Source organism: Pinus tabuliformis, chromosome Q (genome assembly GCF_031772625.1).
Source record: "Pinus tabuliformis cultivar Carrire ecotype Pingquan chromosome Q, CPIR1, whole genome shotgun sequence".
In the NCBI taxonomy this organism is placed as follows: Eukaryota; Viridiplantae; Streptophyta; class Pinopsida; order Pinales; family Pinaceae; genus Pinus; species Pinus tabuliformis.
In genome coordinates, this window is record NC_142296.1 from 372,231,602 (window position 1) to 372,249,745 (window position 18,144).

General features: G+C 37.4%; 1 protein-coding gene across 4 annotated transcripts in view; it reads right to left on the reverse strand.

The window, feature by feature from the left end:
- Positions 1-18,144, reverse strand: part of EMB3142 (nuclear pore complex protein (DUF3414)) — a 447,780-nt gene that overhangs the window by 386,158 nt on the left and 43,478 nt on the right. For all 4 annotated transcript variants that reach the window (XM_089384461.1, XM_089384462.1, XM_089384463.1 and 1 more), the window contains exons 7-9: positions 14,984-15,069; positions 14,572-14,697; positions 14,232-14,459 (exon numbers count right to left, since the gene is read on the reverse strand). In XM_089384461.1, coding sequence (XP_089240587.1) covers positions 14,232-14,459; positions 14,572-14,697; positions 14,984-15,069 — 440 coding nt within the window. The remainder of the gene's footprint in view (positions 1-14,231; positions 14,460-14,571; positions 14,698-14,983; positions 15,070-18,144) is intronic.

Consider the following 18,144-nt stretch of genomic DNA (forward strand, 5'->3'; position numbering starts at 1 on the left):
AGGGACTTGTTACCAACAGCGGCTCTTAGCTCTTTGGTGGAGATCATGGTACTATCAACTACTTGTAGGGCTCCTTCTTTCGATGTCATGAACTACATCTTCTTCATTATGGAGTCTTCATCTATCATAAGGCATCAACCATTCATCACTTTCTTTCTCGAACCACATCAATCATGTCATCCTTCTCTTCATCGGAAAGTGAACTTCCAATCCACATCTGGCTTTTCTTCATATCGTTACCTCTTCCAAGTTATGTTTCCTTTAGGATCTTCCATCCAACCACATGACTACTAGTTCTAAGTGTTGAAGAATGTAACTAGGTTCGGTCTTCATAAATTATATTTGAGTCACAATAAAATGTATTTATCAAAAGAATGAAAAAGATTTTTTTATTATTATTAATATGACTTATTAAAACATGGGTTTCATGCTTGGGTCATCATGTTTTAGGTCAAAGTCCCCATTGAGGACTTCTAGGATTTATTTTGGGTCATTAGAGTCATTGTCCATTTAAAGAGACCCTTCTTGGGCCTTTGAATCATGTAAAAAGATTTATTATTGAGTCAAATAAGTTATTTGTCACCTCCACACCAAGTCGGCCTCAAACTGGGTAATTCGACCTCACCAAAAGCCTATATATTGAAGCAGTTCGAATTCATTTGGAGCACACTCTCTCACAAAAGTTTGATATCCAAGAAGAAGAGCAGAAAAAGTGTGAAGTTGCAGAAGGAGGAGGAGATTTGCTAGAAGAAGGGAGATCGAAGTTTTTAGGTTTGTCTCTCTCTCTCACTCGTGTGGATTTACTGGGATATTTGTTGGAAGGACAAATTGCTACTATTGGGCCAAAGTTTTGTTGGGCTAACTGTTGGGTTGAAATTCTGTTGGGTCGAAGTTGTTGCTGCTAGGTCGAAGGTGTTGCTGCTAGTTGTTGCTGCAAAGTCGAAGTTGTTATCATCTACAGAAGGAAGAAAGGGTTGACTTGGTGTGGAGGAAGTCTGTGTCTAGGTCAAGAGTCTTGGATTATCTCGTGAAGTTATTAAGGAAGAGTTGTTGACTGGGTTTTCCCCTAGATAGGGGTTTTGCCCTGGCTGTCCACCTACATCTGGTGTCTGTGATCTTTGTGCTATTGTTTTGGTAATTGCTTGATGAACTAAAAGATAAAAGAGGAACATAAGAAAATCATAAGAATATCACAAGTAATTATCTATATAAAGAAAATATTTCTGCCTTTCTGATTTTCTGATTTTCTAACATGGTATCAGAGCTAAGGTGAAGAAGCGAAAAAGGTAGCTCAAAGATCTATTGAAAGAAGAGTAAGGAGTTCTAAGAAGCTTTGAATAAGGATCACCAAAAGGAACATATAAGAAGCCAAGTATATCATCTTCAAGGACAATGTCTAACTCAATGAAGGGAGAAAACAAGCTAGAAGGAGCATCTAACTACAGGGCATGGAAGAAGAGGATATACCTCATCCTCGAGAAGAATAAAATTTTGGATCTAGTCAAGGGAAACGTAAAGAAGCCTACTAATGAGTCAAGTGATGCAGAAAAAGGCAAAATTCAGGGGCAGAAATATTGGCTATGACTCTAATGGTGGATGGAATAAAAGATAACCTCATCCCCTATATATCTAACATAGACTCTGCTCAAGAGATGTATGAGAATTTATCAAAATTATTCACTATTAAGAATCTTGGTCAAATAGCAAGCCTTAAAAATGAACTAAGATCTATAAAAGTGACAAAGGAAGACATTATGGCATCTTTCTTTGTGAGAATAGCCAGATTAAGAGATGAACTCCAATCAATTGATGAGATAGTACCAGAAAAGGACCCTGTTATCATTGCACTACTAGTTTTACCAAGGAGACTCCTACATTTGAGCAACTATGGAATGCTTGCAGTCAAGAAGAAGTCAGGATTTCTCTAGTAAGCAACAAAAAAATGAAGAAGAAAAAGTTTCAAATGCCTACTCCGCTCATCAAAAGAACAAAGGATCATTCAAGAAGACTAAAGGGCCTAGAAGGAAGATAGACATATCCAAGATCAAATGCTACCACTATCACAATATGGGTCACTACAAAAGTGATTGTCCTAAAAATCTGAAAAATAGAAAGAGAAATAGAGATCATGCAAATTTTGTCGAAGAAGGATCTCCAAAAAAGCACAAAACCAAAGAATCAGAAATAAAGGACTTATACTACTAAGCCCTTCTACGTTGAATTTTTTATTTGTTTTGTATTTTGATTTCTAGAACTTATAGGTTTAACATTCTTTGGAAAAACATTGTTGAATTGTTTTGTTAAAGTTCTTAGGTATCCCTCAAGATTGGATTAAGAGGGAGCCCTCACCATTTTCCAAAGATAAGTATCTTACTCCATGTATTATCTTTTATATTTGGTTTTCGTTTTCTTATCTATATGTGTTTACACTAGATACTAATCACACTTCTTTTATATTTTCCTTGTTTAGGAAAAGCTTGTTGCTATGATCAAGGGCTATGGAGAAGACCTCACAAGACAAAGCATAGAAGTTTTATTGGAATTGATGTCCTATAAGGTTTGTCTAAACTCAAAGATATGTCTTAGACTATAAGTTTTGTTCTATTCATGATAGAAGTACATTCATTCAATCTAAGAAATTTGCTTTACATTAGTAACAAGTGTTACGTCTAGGACTATTGAATCATAAGAGATTCTTGTTTGGGAGACTAATCATTAGATTAAATCTACCCTCATTAATCATTATGTTTGTGGAACCCTAATAGGTTCCCTGTAAAACCCTAACCTAAGGGTATGTCAATGTTAATGTGATAAAACCTAGTCTACTTAGGGTTACTGATGAAATCTAGTAATACTATTCTTTTGATGTTTGGGGTTTTGATGATAATGTCATGTATTGAGTTTTAGTATTATTATGAAAACCCTATTCTTTTAGGGTTGGATGGTAATGTGTTCCTATACCTTGAGGTTTTGGTAAATTAGGGTTTATGAGCAAAACCCTTATGTATCAAGAGTAAGCTCCTAGGAATGAAACCCTCGGTTTATGTTTGTCTATCTGATCAAAACCCTAGCCTAATCAAGATTGTTATATGTCTAACTTTAAAAGTTAAATGTATTTATATTTGTGTCTTGGGTTTACCTAATGGATATTGTTGTGATATGCTTGTGCATGATTATGAAATCCTAGATATATGTGCTAACCAAAATTGTTGACGTTCTTAAAAGTTTGATATTCTAGTATATGTAGAAATGATATTTTTTCTAATATGAGGATAAAATCTAGGGTTCACTACAAACCCTAGTAGAAGATTGGTCATTTAGTTGAAACCTTACATTGTGTTGTGATTGGTTTTGTTTGTTGACATCTAAGGCTTAGTATCTCAAAGATGGAATCTAGGGTTTGCATTAAATCCTAACATATGAAATCTAAAGTTGATAGATGCATTGTAGAACTATACTTGTTTGAATTGCTTCTACGGTTTGCAATATATTATACTAGAGTATGAGACCCTAGATATAATGAAGTTTGTTATCTTGATTGAGTTGCTCAAAGTCTTGATGATGAAGTCTAGGGTTTATGACAAAAACCCTAGCAATTGAAGTATAAAAGTATGTATCTCTTGTTTATGAACCTAACTAAGTTTAGGTATTTGTTGTCTAAAGTCTAATGCTTCCATTATTGTATGATTCTTATATAATTAAGTTCATGCTTCTATATATGTATTTGGTTGTACTTGTCATCTAAGTTGTGCAGGTACATAACCTTCAAGATGATGAAGATGTTCGATAAGCATGATGAAGGAAGTTATACGACTGATGATGATCAAGAAAGATGGAAGCCATGAAAGATTCTCCGATGTCATAGAAAAGAAGTTGATCTCCCCAAGTTAATAAGGAGCCTGGATAAAGTAAAGAGCAATGTTGATAATATCGTTCTTGGCAAAATATCGGTGAGGGTCCTGAAAACATCTTTTCGGCAATATTGGCGAAAATATCAGAAAATATTGGCAAGCATAAAAAAAGAAACATTTTTTTTATATTTTTAAACATATAAAGCAATAAGGATATTTTGCCGAGATTTTCCAAATATCACAATATTTTCAAATCTGAAATTATCGTGATATTTACCTACCAAAATATCGTTTGCCTGAAAATAATGCAATATGCGCGATATTGCGCGAAATATCGTCGATATTATCAACACTAGTAAAAAGTATATCTCCCAAATTGAGATATAGGGCATAGTATAGTCATGATGGATACCTTGAAGTAGAAATTGGAGAATACATATTGAGGTGTTGTTGAAAGAAGGAAAGTTGGATTTGAAGTAGGAAAGAACGCTGAATGATTGACAAAACCATTGTCAAGATTTGTTTGGGAAGCCTCGAAGTCCTATTGCGATAAATTATGAGGCAACATCAAGAATTCAGAAGACCCCGAAGGTTTGTGTTTACTCATAAGATTGTTATTGATTGATGTTGCGACTGTTCACGTAAATATCTCAAAGTTTTTGAAATAGCATGCTTGAGGTTAGAGAGATTTGTTGAGGCATTGAGTGTGTAAAATGCCTGGGCCCTGGGAGGATATCTGACCAGCGTATGTGTTGATGTCTAGATCCCAAAGTTGTAGGGAGGGGGGCGTTGGTCATGGAGCTCTAACCTTGGATACGCACCTAGATCCCTGGGTTGATGGTTAGCAAGTAAGCTTGATGTACCTAGAGTGGCTGAAAGCTTTATTCCACCTTAGTACCACCCGGATAGGTTACCCTGGTCAGGAATCTAGTCTGTGGCACTGTAAGTGCCTAAACTCTTCATGGTTCACGTGTTTTTGAGATCTTCCATGTACTTACAAATACCTCCCTAGTTAAGAGGGAGTGTTGAAGAATGTAACTAGGTTCAGTGTTCATAAATTGTATTTGATTCACAATAAAATGTATTTTTCAAAAAAATGACAGGATTTTTTGTTATTATTAATATGACTTATTAAAGCATGGGTTTCATGCTTGGGTCATTATGTTTTAGGTCAAAGTCCCCATTCAGGACTTCTGGGATTTATTTTGTGTCATTAGGGTCATTGTCCATTTAAAGACACCCTTCTTGGGCTTTTGAATCATGTAAAAAGATTTATTATTGAGTCAAATAAGCTATTTCTCACCTCCACACCAAGTCGGCCTCAAGGAGATCAAATCGGCCTCAAACCAGGTAATTTGACCTCACCAGAAGCCTATATATTGAAGCAATTTGAATTCATTTAGAGCAAACTCTCACTCAAGTTCAATATCCAAGAAGAAGAGAAGAAAAAGTGCAAAGTTGCAGAAGGAGGAGATTTGCTAGAAGAAGGAAGATCAAAGTTTTTGGGTTTGTCTCTCTCTCACTCGTGTGGATTTAATGGGCTATTTGTTGGATGGACGAAGTGTTGCTGTTGGTTCAAGAAGCTTGTGATGCATACAAAAACGAAACACATTCTAATTAAGTACCATTTTGTAGAGAAAAATTTGCTGAGAAAAACATCAAGGTTGAACACACTGGAACGAAAGAACAAATCGTCGACATCTTTACCAAACCTTTACCGCGTGAAGCATTTGAGTATCTTCGCCAAAAGCTTGGGATTCTCCCAATTTCCCATTAGACTATTCTTTTATCTAGTCCCGTAAAAAGGGGGAGTTAAGGCTAGTCATAGGTCCACAAGAGAGGCAGGTTGTCAGAAGGTTAGAAGCATAATGTCAGGAGGAGTTACGATCACAGGGGGAGTACTTGTGTTTTCATCAATGCCAAAGGGGGTGATTGTCGATAGGTGGTTGTCATTGATGTCAACTCAAGCAGCACCGGGAGTTGCCCCGATCTTTGATGGCAAATTTGGCATGGAAATTCGTGGTTTCTTGTCTCCTAATCAATCTAGTTAGATTCTCCTCGAAAATAACTTTTCGATGATATGTGGTACCCCACACAATGCTTTATGGTTTAAAAGTTATTTTCATTTTAAGTTGAAGGCCCAGTTTTGTGGGCTAAAACCCCCAAGGGTAGTGACATGACACCTCCTCCTACAGTTGTCAATATATGACATTGTTTATCACCGTAATCTCACCACATATAAGTTACATAACTTCAAGAACCAAAGTTAATAAACCAATCACCAACTTCACAACCTAGGTAGGACCATATGCACCAAGCCAACTATTGATTCTTTAACATAAATAATTACTTAAAAGATATTCTGATGGGCATATTATTCTTAAAGTAAAAATTATTTATCTATAAGACCTTCATCAATTTAAAAATACATGAATCCCACATAAATCTTATAATCCTCCTTCCTTAAATTACAAGGCTCGATTAATGTTATAAATTTAATCCTTAAATTCCTAGTAAAGCCTAAAATACGTGAATCCCACATAAATCTTACAATCCTCCTTAAATTACAAGGCTCATTTAATGTAAAAAATTTAATCCTTAAATTCCTAGTAATGCCTACTCTAACGTCTACCTAATGGAGCCCTTCAATGATTATTTTTTAAAGAAACTTAAAAGTATCTAATCTCCAACGGTCATCTCTTAAAAGAGCCCCTTCTAGGTCTATAAAAGGAGACTTATTATACCTTAAACGTAAGAGAAAGAACGAAGAATTTGTGAACACTTTGCATCTGAAATTTCAGTCACCCTAGGAGCATTAACGCAAAAATCTGAAGTTTGGGTTTTTGGGAATCATTCTTGCATTTTGGAGTTTCGGTTAGGAAAGTCTCTTTGCAAGTATTCAAGAGCAAAGGTTTAAAATGCAGGGCGGCTCACTTTCGTATACAGCAAGTCAACAACAATAAACCTGTAACTGCAATTTGCAAGCATAGGAAAGTGAAGATCTGAAATTTCTATTGTTCTCGAACTTGTGGAGGAGAATCTCAATCAGACCTGTGGTGAATAGTATATTGTTAATTTTAGGCAACAAATGGTATGTTTTATGCTTTCGAGCAATTTTAATTCAATTTCTTTATGAGCCCAATATCAATTTCAGTTTAGCAATCACATAAACATGTAAGTAAAATGCTGATAGAACATAAACATAAACAGTAGAAGACAAGCCAAGACAAGAGGACACAAGATGTGGCACCAGCCACAGACAAACCCCAAGGTGGGGAAACCCTTGATCAAATCTTCTTTTAGTCTTCAATAGTTCAACAGAGAGAGATAGTACAATTTACAAATTCTGATAATTTATAACAACAACAAAAGAGCCCTAACCAGAAAAGTCAACACTGGTCAACAAGGCAGATTTCTTCCTCAATTCAACTTGGTCAAATCCAGTCAACTTTGGCCTCCAACAACAGTTCTATTCAACCCAAAACAGTGTGAAAATGTCTAGTCAAAACTAGTCAACAAAAGTCAACTGTGCAGCCAACCCTGGTATAGTCAACACTGGTCAAACAAGAAGTCAGATTGCCTCGGTTCTTGTGCCCAGATCTGCGACCTGCTAGGACAAAATTCCTCCAACTAAAATCGCACCAAAAACAAGTCAACACAATCAAAACAACCTCTGAAATTTTCCGTCAAATCTGGTCAACGCTAAAACAGAAAAACCCTTCCTTCCCTTTGCACATGTGGAGAGCAGCTTCTGATTTTCGTACCCAATCAAAGTAGGAGAGAGAAGATGAGTGAGTGAAGTGTGTCCAAATGACGATGAGGCATCATGTATTTATAGGCAAGCGTTGAGGATGAATAGACGTGACTGTTGGCCTTCTGAGCCTACATGACTTTGTCAGCCGACATTGACAATTTGTCCATAATATAAATAAATTCATATCTTCATTTGTACATGTCACAATTGAATGATCTTTACATCAATCCTACACCTCAAAAATCTAATAAAAATATCAGTTGTCATAAATAAGACGACCCATGTGGAGTTTGGCCCTAGTTGCCAATTTTAACACTCCCTCTCAACTAGGGAGAACTCCACCTGCTAATCCATCTGCCAATTTGTACCATCTCTACCATCCATGCACTGCTATGCTCTGCTCTATTGAACTATGGAGAAGAAGAAGTGATCAAGAATGTATCATACCATTCTCTACTGACCCAAAGTCAATCCCAATCAAAAGAGAGTGTCTCATACCACTCTTACTGACCCGAAGTCAGTTCCCATTGATCCCCGATAAATATCGGACATCCTAGCGTAGGGAGTACGGTAGTATACGATGCATCCATCGGTAGTACTATGGTCCCTATCCTCATTTCCCTACTCATTGGCCAGATGAGAGGTACTTCCCATGAGTCCTAGACTGCATGGGTAGGATGTATCGGCAGGAGAAGGATGAACCACTCTTCCTACTCACATGTCGCCAAGGGGCATCACAGGGGAAGGATGAACCACTCACCCTATGGTTGCTCACCGCTCCAAGAAGTACCCCAAACCCCCCAGAGCTCCCAGAGCTCAATGTCCATCTCATACAGGACCCTCATAAGAGGGTCTCTCCACGAGTCCAAGTCGTTCTCGAAAGGCCAAGAATTTGACCTTCCCCAAGGGCTTTGTAAGAATACCAACGACCTATTCATCAGTCCCAATGTGATGGAGCCTTATTGCTCCTCGTTGTACCATATCCCGGATAAAGTGGTCCCTGATATCTATATGCTTGGAGCGATCATGAAACCGAGATTCTCTGATAATCGGATCCCACTCTTGTTGTCACAGAAGATCATGGTGGTATCGAGCACATGTCAAAATAGCTCACTGAAGAGCTTCCTCAACCAGACAGCTTCACAAGAGGCCATACTAGCAGTTATGTATTCGGCCTCGGCGATGCTCAAGGCAATCGATTTCTACTCCCTGCTCATCCATGATATCGAAGCAGAACCCAAAGAAAAACAACATCCAGAAGTGCTCTTGCAATCCACCACACTGCCAGCCCAATCAGCATCAGAATAACCATGCAGCCTCACATTTTGGGCAATGTATCTCAATCCATGAGTGATTGTGCCCCGAAGATATCTCAAAAGATTCCTAGCGGCGATCCAATGTATATGATGAGGCTCAACCATGTATTGGCTCAATGTGTAAACTGCAAAACATATGTTCGGACGGGAGTTCACCAAGAACATCAGTGCTCCTATGAGATGATGATACTTAGAAGCATTTCCCAATTCAGCTCCAGCAGCACTACCACATAACTTCTTAAAGTTAAGTTCCATCGGAGAAGTCACAGGCTTGCAGTCCACCATCCCGAATCTTTCTAATATCTTCACAACATATTTTCCTTGAGAGATGAAAATTTCACCTACCTTTTGCCAAACCTCCAACCCTAGAAAATAGTGCATCGATCCTAGGTCCTTCATCTCAAATTCAAAAGCCAACTCCCTCTTATATTTGTGAATGAGAGGGTCTGCACTTGTCAGAAAGAGGTCATCCACATATAGTACCAGAATGAGAGGTTTATCATTTTCAACCTTAAAGTAAAGGTTCAGATTGGCTTCACTTCTAGCGAATCCCAACTTCATCAGATAGCTATCGATCCTCTCATACCAAGCCCGGTGTGCTTGCTTCAATCCATTCAGATCTTTCTTCAACCTACATACATAAGATTTCCGATCATGAACTTCAAACCCCTCGGGTTGTTCCACATAGACTTCCTCTTTGATTGAGCCATGCAAGAAGGCGGTCTTGACATCCATCTGATGTAGCTTCCATCCTTGCGAGGCAGCAAGGGCTATGATCAAGGGAATGGTGGTGTATCAGGCAACAGGTGCAAATATCTCATCATAATCTACATCTTCCTTTCGAGAGAAGCCTCGAGCAACAAAGCGAGGCTAGCGAGCATTGAACTTTTCTGCACTTCCATCAACTCCATGCTTGATTTTGTCGAGCCATTTAGAAGTGACAACTGATTTGTCCTGGGGTCTAGGGACCACATCCCAGACATCATTCTTCATAATTGACTCATATTCTTCATTCATGGCATCCTTCCATACTTGTTGCTTCATGACTTCTTCGAATGATGAAGGCTCATTTTGAATGATAGTGCTCATGGCGGTCAAATATCCTTGGTACCTGTTCAGCTTCTTGCTTTCACGGAAATTCCCCCATGGTGGAATGTGCCTCTCAGCATCTTTGAGAGTCTCCCTAAGCCATGAGGGTCTCCTCTTGGAGGAGGAAGGCTCATGAGGGAGTGGATTAATAGGATCCATAGGTTCATCAACATCAGGCATCGTTTTGTCCTCTTTTTCACCCTGATTTCCTGTGTCAGCTTCTTTGTCCTCCATTAGGATAGGAAGGTTGTTGATCTTCCTGAGGGTCATATCTTCGTCGAAGGTGACATCATGACTTATCTCAACTTCCTTTTGACCAGCCACAAATTCTATATCCCTTAGAATTGTCATTATAGCCCACAAAGATTCCTTTCTTCCCAGATGCACCCAATTTGCTTCTTTTCTTTTTCGGCACATGAAAATATGCAGGGCTTCCAAAAATTCTAAAATAAGAGACATCGAGTTTCTTACCAATGAACATTTCTTCGAGAGTCTTGGAGTCCAATGCTTGATGAGGGCATCGGTTTTGAACATACACGGCGGTATTTGCAGCTTCAACCCATAGAAACTTTGGAAAGCCTTGATCATGAAGCATGGCAAAGACAACTTCTACAACAGAGCGATTCTTCCTTTCGGCCACACCATTTTGCTCGAGAGTGTATGGAGTTGTAGTCTCCCTCTTGATGCCAACTTCTCTGCAATAAAATTGGAATTCATTGGATTCATACTCAATCCCATTATTAGTCCTCAATATCTTGATTTTCTTCCTGGATTGGTTTTCAATCAGGGCTTTGAAATGTCAGAACCAAGTGAACACTTCATCCTTCTTCTTCAAGAAGTAGATCCTAGTCTTGCGAGAATAATCATCCACAAAGGTGAGATAATATAAGTATCCTCCCAAAGAGTTTACGGGCATCATACCAGATATGACAAAGTGGATCAATTGCAATATGTCTGTGGTCTTGTTATTACTTGAGGGGAATGGTCCCCTTGTAAGTTTTCCTTCGGCACATCCCGGACATACACCATGCTCTACTTTGAACTCAGGCATACCTGTCACCATCTATCTCACATCGGGTACGGCCTTATAATGAAGATGGGCGAACCTCTGGTGCCATAGTTCATATTGTAGAGATGTGTCATAAGACATGGCTCCCAATGGACTTCCTCCAACTTGATACAAACTATCAACCCTAAACCCAAGAGTAAAAGCATCCTCGAAATTTAATTTCCAAACACGTACCTTTCAGTCGATAAAAGCCACCTTGAATCCTTTATCTTCCATTGTTGAAATGGACACCAGGTTCTTCTTGAGGTCGGGTACATATAGTACTTCTTGCAATGAATACTGTTACCTTGATTCAATTGAAAAGTAACATTCCCTACACCCTTCACAAGATAATTGGCATCGTCTCCAAGGATGATCTCCAAGTTTGTCTCCTTTTCTATCAAATTAGATAGGGCTTCCTTGTGTCCAGTGAAGTGCCTTGAGGCACCACTATCAATCAACCAATTTCCCAAAGTGTTCGGAGGAGAGGCAGTGGAGAGGGCCGATATAAGATAGTACTCTTTTTGTTTATTGTTAACAACATTGGATTCATCATACCTGGAGTTCCTTGATTTCTTAGAGGGTCGACCATTTCCTTGATGTCTCGCATTCCTTTTTCCTTTGCCATTGGACCTGCCATTCCTTTGGTCATTGTTGTTGTTGTTGAAGTTGCCCTTGGAGTTGTTATGATAGTCATCATTTTGAGGTGTATGCCTTTTATTAGGACACTCCCTTCCATAGTGGCCAAACCTATTGCAAACAAAGCACCTGCCCTTCCTTCCCTTCTGAGATCGAGGCTTTCCATAGAAATGACCTTTAGACCCTACATTATTCCTCCTTTTGGCATGTGCGGAGAATGCAGTGGGGTTGCTTCTATTAGAAGGCATTTCTTGCTCCACCATTCTTGTTTCTTATTGAATGCATCTTGACATCAATTCTTCAAACCCTGGAATTCGGTCATTGTTGAGTATAGTGGTTCTAGATACATACCACTCAGGTGGAAGTCCTCCAAGGGTGGTGAGTGTAAGTTCCCTGTCAGGGATGACTTCTCCAATCAAGAGTAGATCATTCTTGATCTCAGTAATCCTCAAGAAATAGGATTGAATGTCCTCGTCCTTGCCCTTCTTAATATCCTTCAACTTATTCTTGAGAAAGAAAATTTGATTAGCATTACTAACCTTGAACATGCCAACCAACCTGTCGTATATCTCCTTGGAGGTCTTCAATTCAGAGATATAGACCACCAGATGTTTGTCAATGGAATCCCTGATAATCTTCTTCGCTTTGACTTCATCCTTATTGTACTTGGTCTTTGCAGCAGCCGGTGCATTTGAAGGAGGTTCAGGTATTTTACCATGCACATAATCAATCACTTCCTTCTCTTCCAAGGTCAAGTCAAGAGACATCTTCCATCCATTATAGTCATATTTATCATGGAGCTTGTCTTCAGCCAGGAAGTAGAATGAGGAACCCATTGAGTTTTTTGTCCTTGTCCAACTGTCTTTGGTGATTGCTCCTTCACTCTTGCTTGGGCTTTGTCTTCACCTCAGCTCTGATGCCATGTTAATTTTAAGCAACAAAGGTATGTTCTATACTTTAGAACAATTTTACTTCAATTTCTTTATGAGTCCAATATCAAGTTCAGTTTAGCAATCACATAAACATGTAAGTAAAATGTTGATAGAACATAAACATAAACAGTAGAAGACAAGAGGACACAAGATATGGCACCAACCAGGTACAAACCCCAATGTGCTGAAACCCTTGATCAAATCTTCTTTTAGTCTTCAATAGTTCAGCAGAGAGAGATAGTAAAATTTACAAGTTCTGATAATTTATAACAGCAGCAAAAGAGCCCTAACCAGAAAAGTCAATGTTGGTCAAAAGGGCATATTTCTTCCTCAATTCAGCTCCATCAAACCCAGTCAACTTTCGCCTCCAACAAGTCTAATCAGCCCAAAACAGTCCGAAAATGTCAAGTCAAAACTAGTCAACAAAAGTCAACCCTGCGGCTAGCCCTATTACAGTCAATGTTGGTCAAACAGGAGGTCAGATTCCCTCGGTTCTTGTGCCCAGATCTGCGGCCTGCTAGGACAGAATTCCTCCACCCAAAATCGCACCAAAAACAGGTCAACACAGTCAAAACAGCCTCTGAAATTTTCAGTCAAATTTGGTCAATGTTGAAGCAGAAAAACCCTTCCTTCCGTTCGCACGTGTGGAGAGCAGCTTCTGATTTTCATACCCACCCTTCTATATTTATAGCTTCTCGTGCACAAAAGGCTAAACACATCTTTAGTTCTAATAATATTAATAAATTAATAATCAAACATAACAACATTAACTATATTATTAGTTAATATTAATTCTAGTTTATGAAATCTAAGGTTTGAGACCATTGGTCACAACATAAATATTCAAACCTATTTCTTTGTACAAATCACCATTCAACTTTGATATAATATATTATTGTTTCCAAATATTTATGTCAGTTTCTTAAGAAAGTGTCTTTGAATATGGCCTATGGCCCAATGTGATCATCTGGACTGCAAGTTTGCAACACTGCCCATGTATGTAATCCAGTTTATGTTACCGTACTGGGATATGATGTGCAACTAATTCACACTATGCCCTTGCTTGTACAGGGATGAATGAGCGTGTATAATGCATACAACCCGGCAACTATGCAACTTCATAATATCTTCAACAAGGGCCTATAATTAGGTTTCCCTACCTTCTAGTAGGTTATTGCACCTGCAGGTGTGGGTGCATTCGATGAAGTTTATGGTTGGTCCAAGCATTTAGAAGTCAAACAACAAAGCCAAGAATATAGTGCTATAAAAATAAAGAGAATTATTTTTTAAAATCTCAATGCAGCAAGGTAGCTTTCTAAACAATCCCTATTCTGATTGGAAACAATTTCCAATATTCAATGTTCCAAAGGGATGATAAAACAAAACGATAAACTATTGACCAAAAACATAGTAAGTTATTTGTTATCAGCAAATAGAGACATGCTCATACACAATTCAGAAGGCATCTGATCTGCATGTTTGACTCATTTTTCACAGGAAGATAGCCATCATGCTCTAATATATGGGTAAATAGGAACAGCTTTCATTGTATTTACAACTGAAATTCCGCATCCCTCAAAACAACAAAATGGCAAAGCAAACCTGGAATGCTGCTGTTCGCAGTATTCTGACCAATATAAACTTAAATGCATTTTTCACACAAGCACGTTCAAGACACAATCGTATATTCATAGCATCACTCGCTTGGGAACCAGAATTAGTGACCACTGCAAAATTTCCATCAGAAGTAAACATCATGAAAACAGCCCAGGCCAGTCTTACAATGTCCATAAAACCCTCAACTGTCACATCATTTACAGTAGACATAACCTGAAAAGCAGAACATACAATATTAGCATCCCAAAAGCCTATGACTTTCTATTATACTAGCCCATTTCAACAAGAAAACGATGGAGCAATTGTCATCAGCAGAATTACATACAGTTCCTTGGAATTCTCTTCTGAAAGCAGTGTCTGAGGCAATAACGGAGACTGACGTATCTTGTGGTCCACTCAAAGCATCTGATACTAACGGTATAACAAGTCCAAAAAGGACAGTATATGCAATCTGCAGTGTTAAAGACATAGAACTCAGTTATTCCAGATCAAAAAAATTGGCAAGCTATTAGACTATCCCCGAAATAATAGATGAATAATAGAACTTAACTAGCCAATATACATTTATGAAATGGAATACGGCATAATGTGAATTAAAATTTGAATTAAAAGTGAAAAAGTAATAATATACAAACAGCAAAAATTGGTCAAGGTGATAGTGGGAAAGAAAATCCGAAGACAATCAAGGAGCATTGACTAAAAATAGAATACTAAAAGCAGTACTAGAAACACAATACTTGAACTTTGACAATGCTTTGAAAATCATTTGCATCAGCAGCGCAGTCCTTCAACAATGATAGAATATCCTTCGCCTCTTGTGAATCTGACAGAGAAACAGAAAACCAGCTAATATCTTCATCAACTAAGCTAAACCAGTTCAAATGTAAAGAAAAAACAATCCATCTGCAAAACCTTCTTGTTTGTCTACTATGATCTATATAGCATACAAAAGCAATCAGCCACAAAATACCACAATGGCAGGCTGACCATGTTTTGAAGTTTCGTAAGCTTGGCAGAAGAAAAAAGTTCAAATTTTTAATAAGTTAAATAGTTTTGGAAGATGTTCAACAAATATGCAATAAGATAACTTTGAATCTACCAAGGGCCGAGAGGGATCAAATCTCTTTTCACTCTAAGAGAAGTTTGCATATCAAGATATTTGATTCCTCCCAGCACTTGGTAGATCCGAAGTTAAGATGGATCTAGGCTGGTTTAATTTCCCCCTTTAAATAGGCTATATTCAACATAAATACCATGGGCCATTTTTTTTCTAAGTTACCAGAAACGCCTAAAGAAATTGCTGGAAACACAGATCCCCGTTTCCGATACGATCCTTGTCCAAAACGCTATAAAAACGTTTTTGTACCGTTTCAAAAAATCAGAAACTTCAGATTTGGAATTGGATACGTTTCCAAGGGTTTTAAATTTTTTTGGATCCATTTCCAGATTTCAGAAAATGGATCCACAAAAATCGTGATCGGAATCCACCCTTAAAATGTTAAAAAACATGAAAATTTGTATAGCCTTAAATAAATAATAAAAATGAAGAAATCAGATTTGCAAATAAACTCACTATAAACACAGTCTCATAATGTCTCTTCTAAATATTTAGAAACAACGACACTCCATATATTTGTGAAGGATTCTTACTAAGAAAAAGATAGATGTTCAAAAATGCAAACAAAAGGGTTTGATGAATGTCTTCATAAAGAGATTTATTTGAGCGATTAATTTTCAGTTTGGTTAAGGTTTTGTTAATTGTCATTGGTTTTGCTCTCAATTTCATAAATCCCTCCAATATAACAAATCTTTTCTAGCCAATCTTTTGCCTACATATAGTCAAGAGACCAAGCTAGCATTGAAAAGATTGAAATGTTCAAATAGGTCTTGACGGAATATCCCAATGATCCCATGGACCTTTTAATTGCCATGCATGACACGTTCTTTGAAGGAGTTGGACCCGAAAGCACAAACGTTGTAGCATTTTTTATTACATTACTAATGATGATGATAATATGTTGAATGTTATAATAATCATTAATGATGATAACAATGTTTATGCTCAATTGATGATGATGATTTGCTTATGTTGAATTCATGACGATGATTATATATTTTTAGATATATATTCTAGATTCTGAAAAATGATGGTAATATGAAAAATATATATATATGCATGTCGTTTCCTTGTCATATCGTATCCAAATCTTTTGAAAATTTGTTGTATCCGTTTTAGTGCAACTTCGTTTTTTTTAGGGTTATTTTAATTATTATTTTTATTTTTACTTTTATTTTTTTGTTTTATTTTGACCGAGTTAAAATGTTTACTTTACATTACATTAATCTTTTTTTCTTTTTTTTGTAATTTGACTTAGTCAAAATGTTAAACAAAAGATTACGTCACAACGTCTCTACCATACTGGGTTGGAGAGCGCCTCTAGGTGAAACAAAAAATGTGTAGAGGATATTTGAAAACAGTTCAAAACTTCATACAGAACTTCACTAGCACTAACCCTCTATAATGAAGCCTACAAGTAAGAATTTAGGCCCATGTTTCCAACTCCATGAATCACTCAACTCGATACGATGAAATACTCATCCTAACTTCTCTCCTCGTCATCTTTCTTAGTTGTGTATATAGACATTAAAGCTTAGTCTATTATATTACATTTATGCAACCACATACTTCAAACCTAAAACCATTTATTCTCACGAGTGTGAGTTATTCCTTTCACACTCTCCATTAATGAATACTTGCAATTTCGATCTACAATCATCATCCTTTGTCTCTTCAACTAGCCTTTTGAACCAGTCTAATCTTCAGCTTTTTCTCCTATGTTCTTCATCTTCAATATTCTTCAATCTTCAAATTTTATCTTCCATCTTCTAATCATTACTTTTGACCGTGTTCATTTTTCATCTTCTTCTAACTACATCTTGTACCTGCAAACTATAAACATCATGTAGGTTGTAGACATCCATATAAAAAGGTCACCACCCACCAGAATACATGGGTCACTGACTCACTAGTTGTTGTATCCACTAATTCTCTAAGATACTTCTTCTTGAACATGGTTCATCAACAATTATTGAATCACAAACCTTTTCACTTGTACGTTTTACTCCTCTTGCGTCATCCTCAATCATCATATTCGGTTTTCTTTGGTTTACCCATAACCACACCCTAGGATTTTGTGGATTATCCTTGACCATTACAATTCTCAAGTCATTTCCAACATACCATGAACTATTCATTACACCTAGTGGCTTTGGCTAGCTGCAAACCTTCATTTGCTATGACAGGAGTACTTTGGTATACCATGAACCATCGACAATCATGTTATGGGGATATACGTACATTATTAAAGCTTACATCCATTACATTGTCATTTATCTCAAGTAGATACAAACAACTTTCAACATACATGTTCCTCCAAGGGTAATCTAACCCGTTTACATATATTGGACCATGACCATTTTCTTTTGCATCAAAAAAAACATATGGGGGAGGATCAACAAACTTCTTAGAGATCACATTTTCTACATTCATTTCAATTACTTTTCATCTCAATTATTGACACATGGTATTATTTTCACTACTTACTTTATGTTGCTTCTATTGCTTCATTCTTTTTTTTTCCTTCGTTGCTTCATGTTTCTAGCATTTCCATTTGCCATTACATCACTTATTTATGCCAAGCAGTTTATATGTATATTTTTTCACCTTCTTTCACTTTCTTGCATCGTCCTCCTTTGCTTTCTATCATTGTTTTCTCACTCGTTCGCATTGTCTTCTTCTTCCTTTGTTTGCTTTATTTAAATGGCTTCTCTTGTCCTCTGTCATCATCTTTGTCTTCTCACTTCTTCACTTCTTCTCATTGTCGTCTTCTTCTTTTGT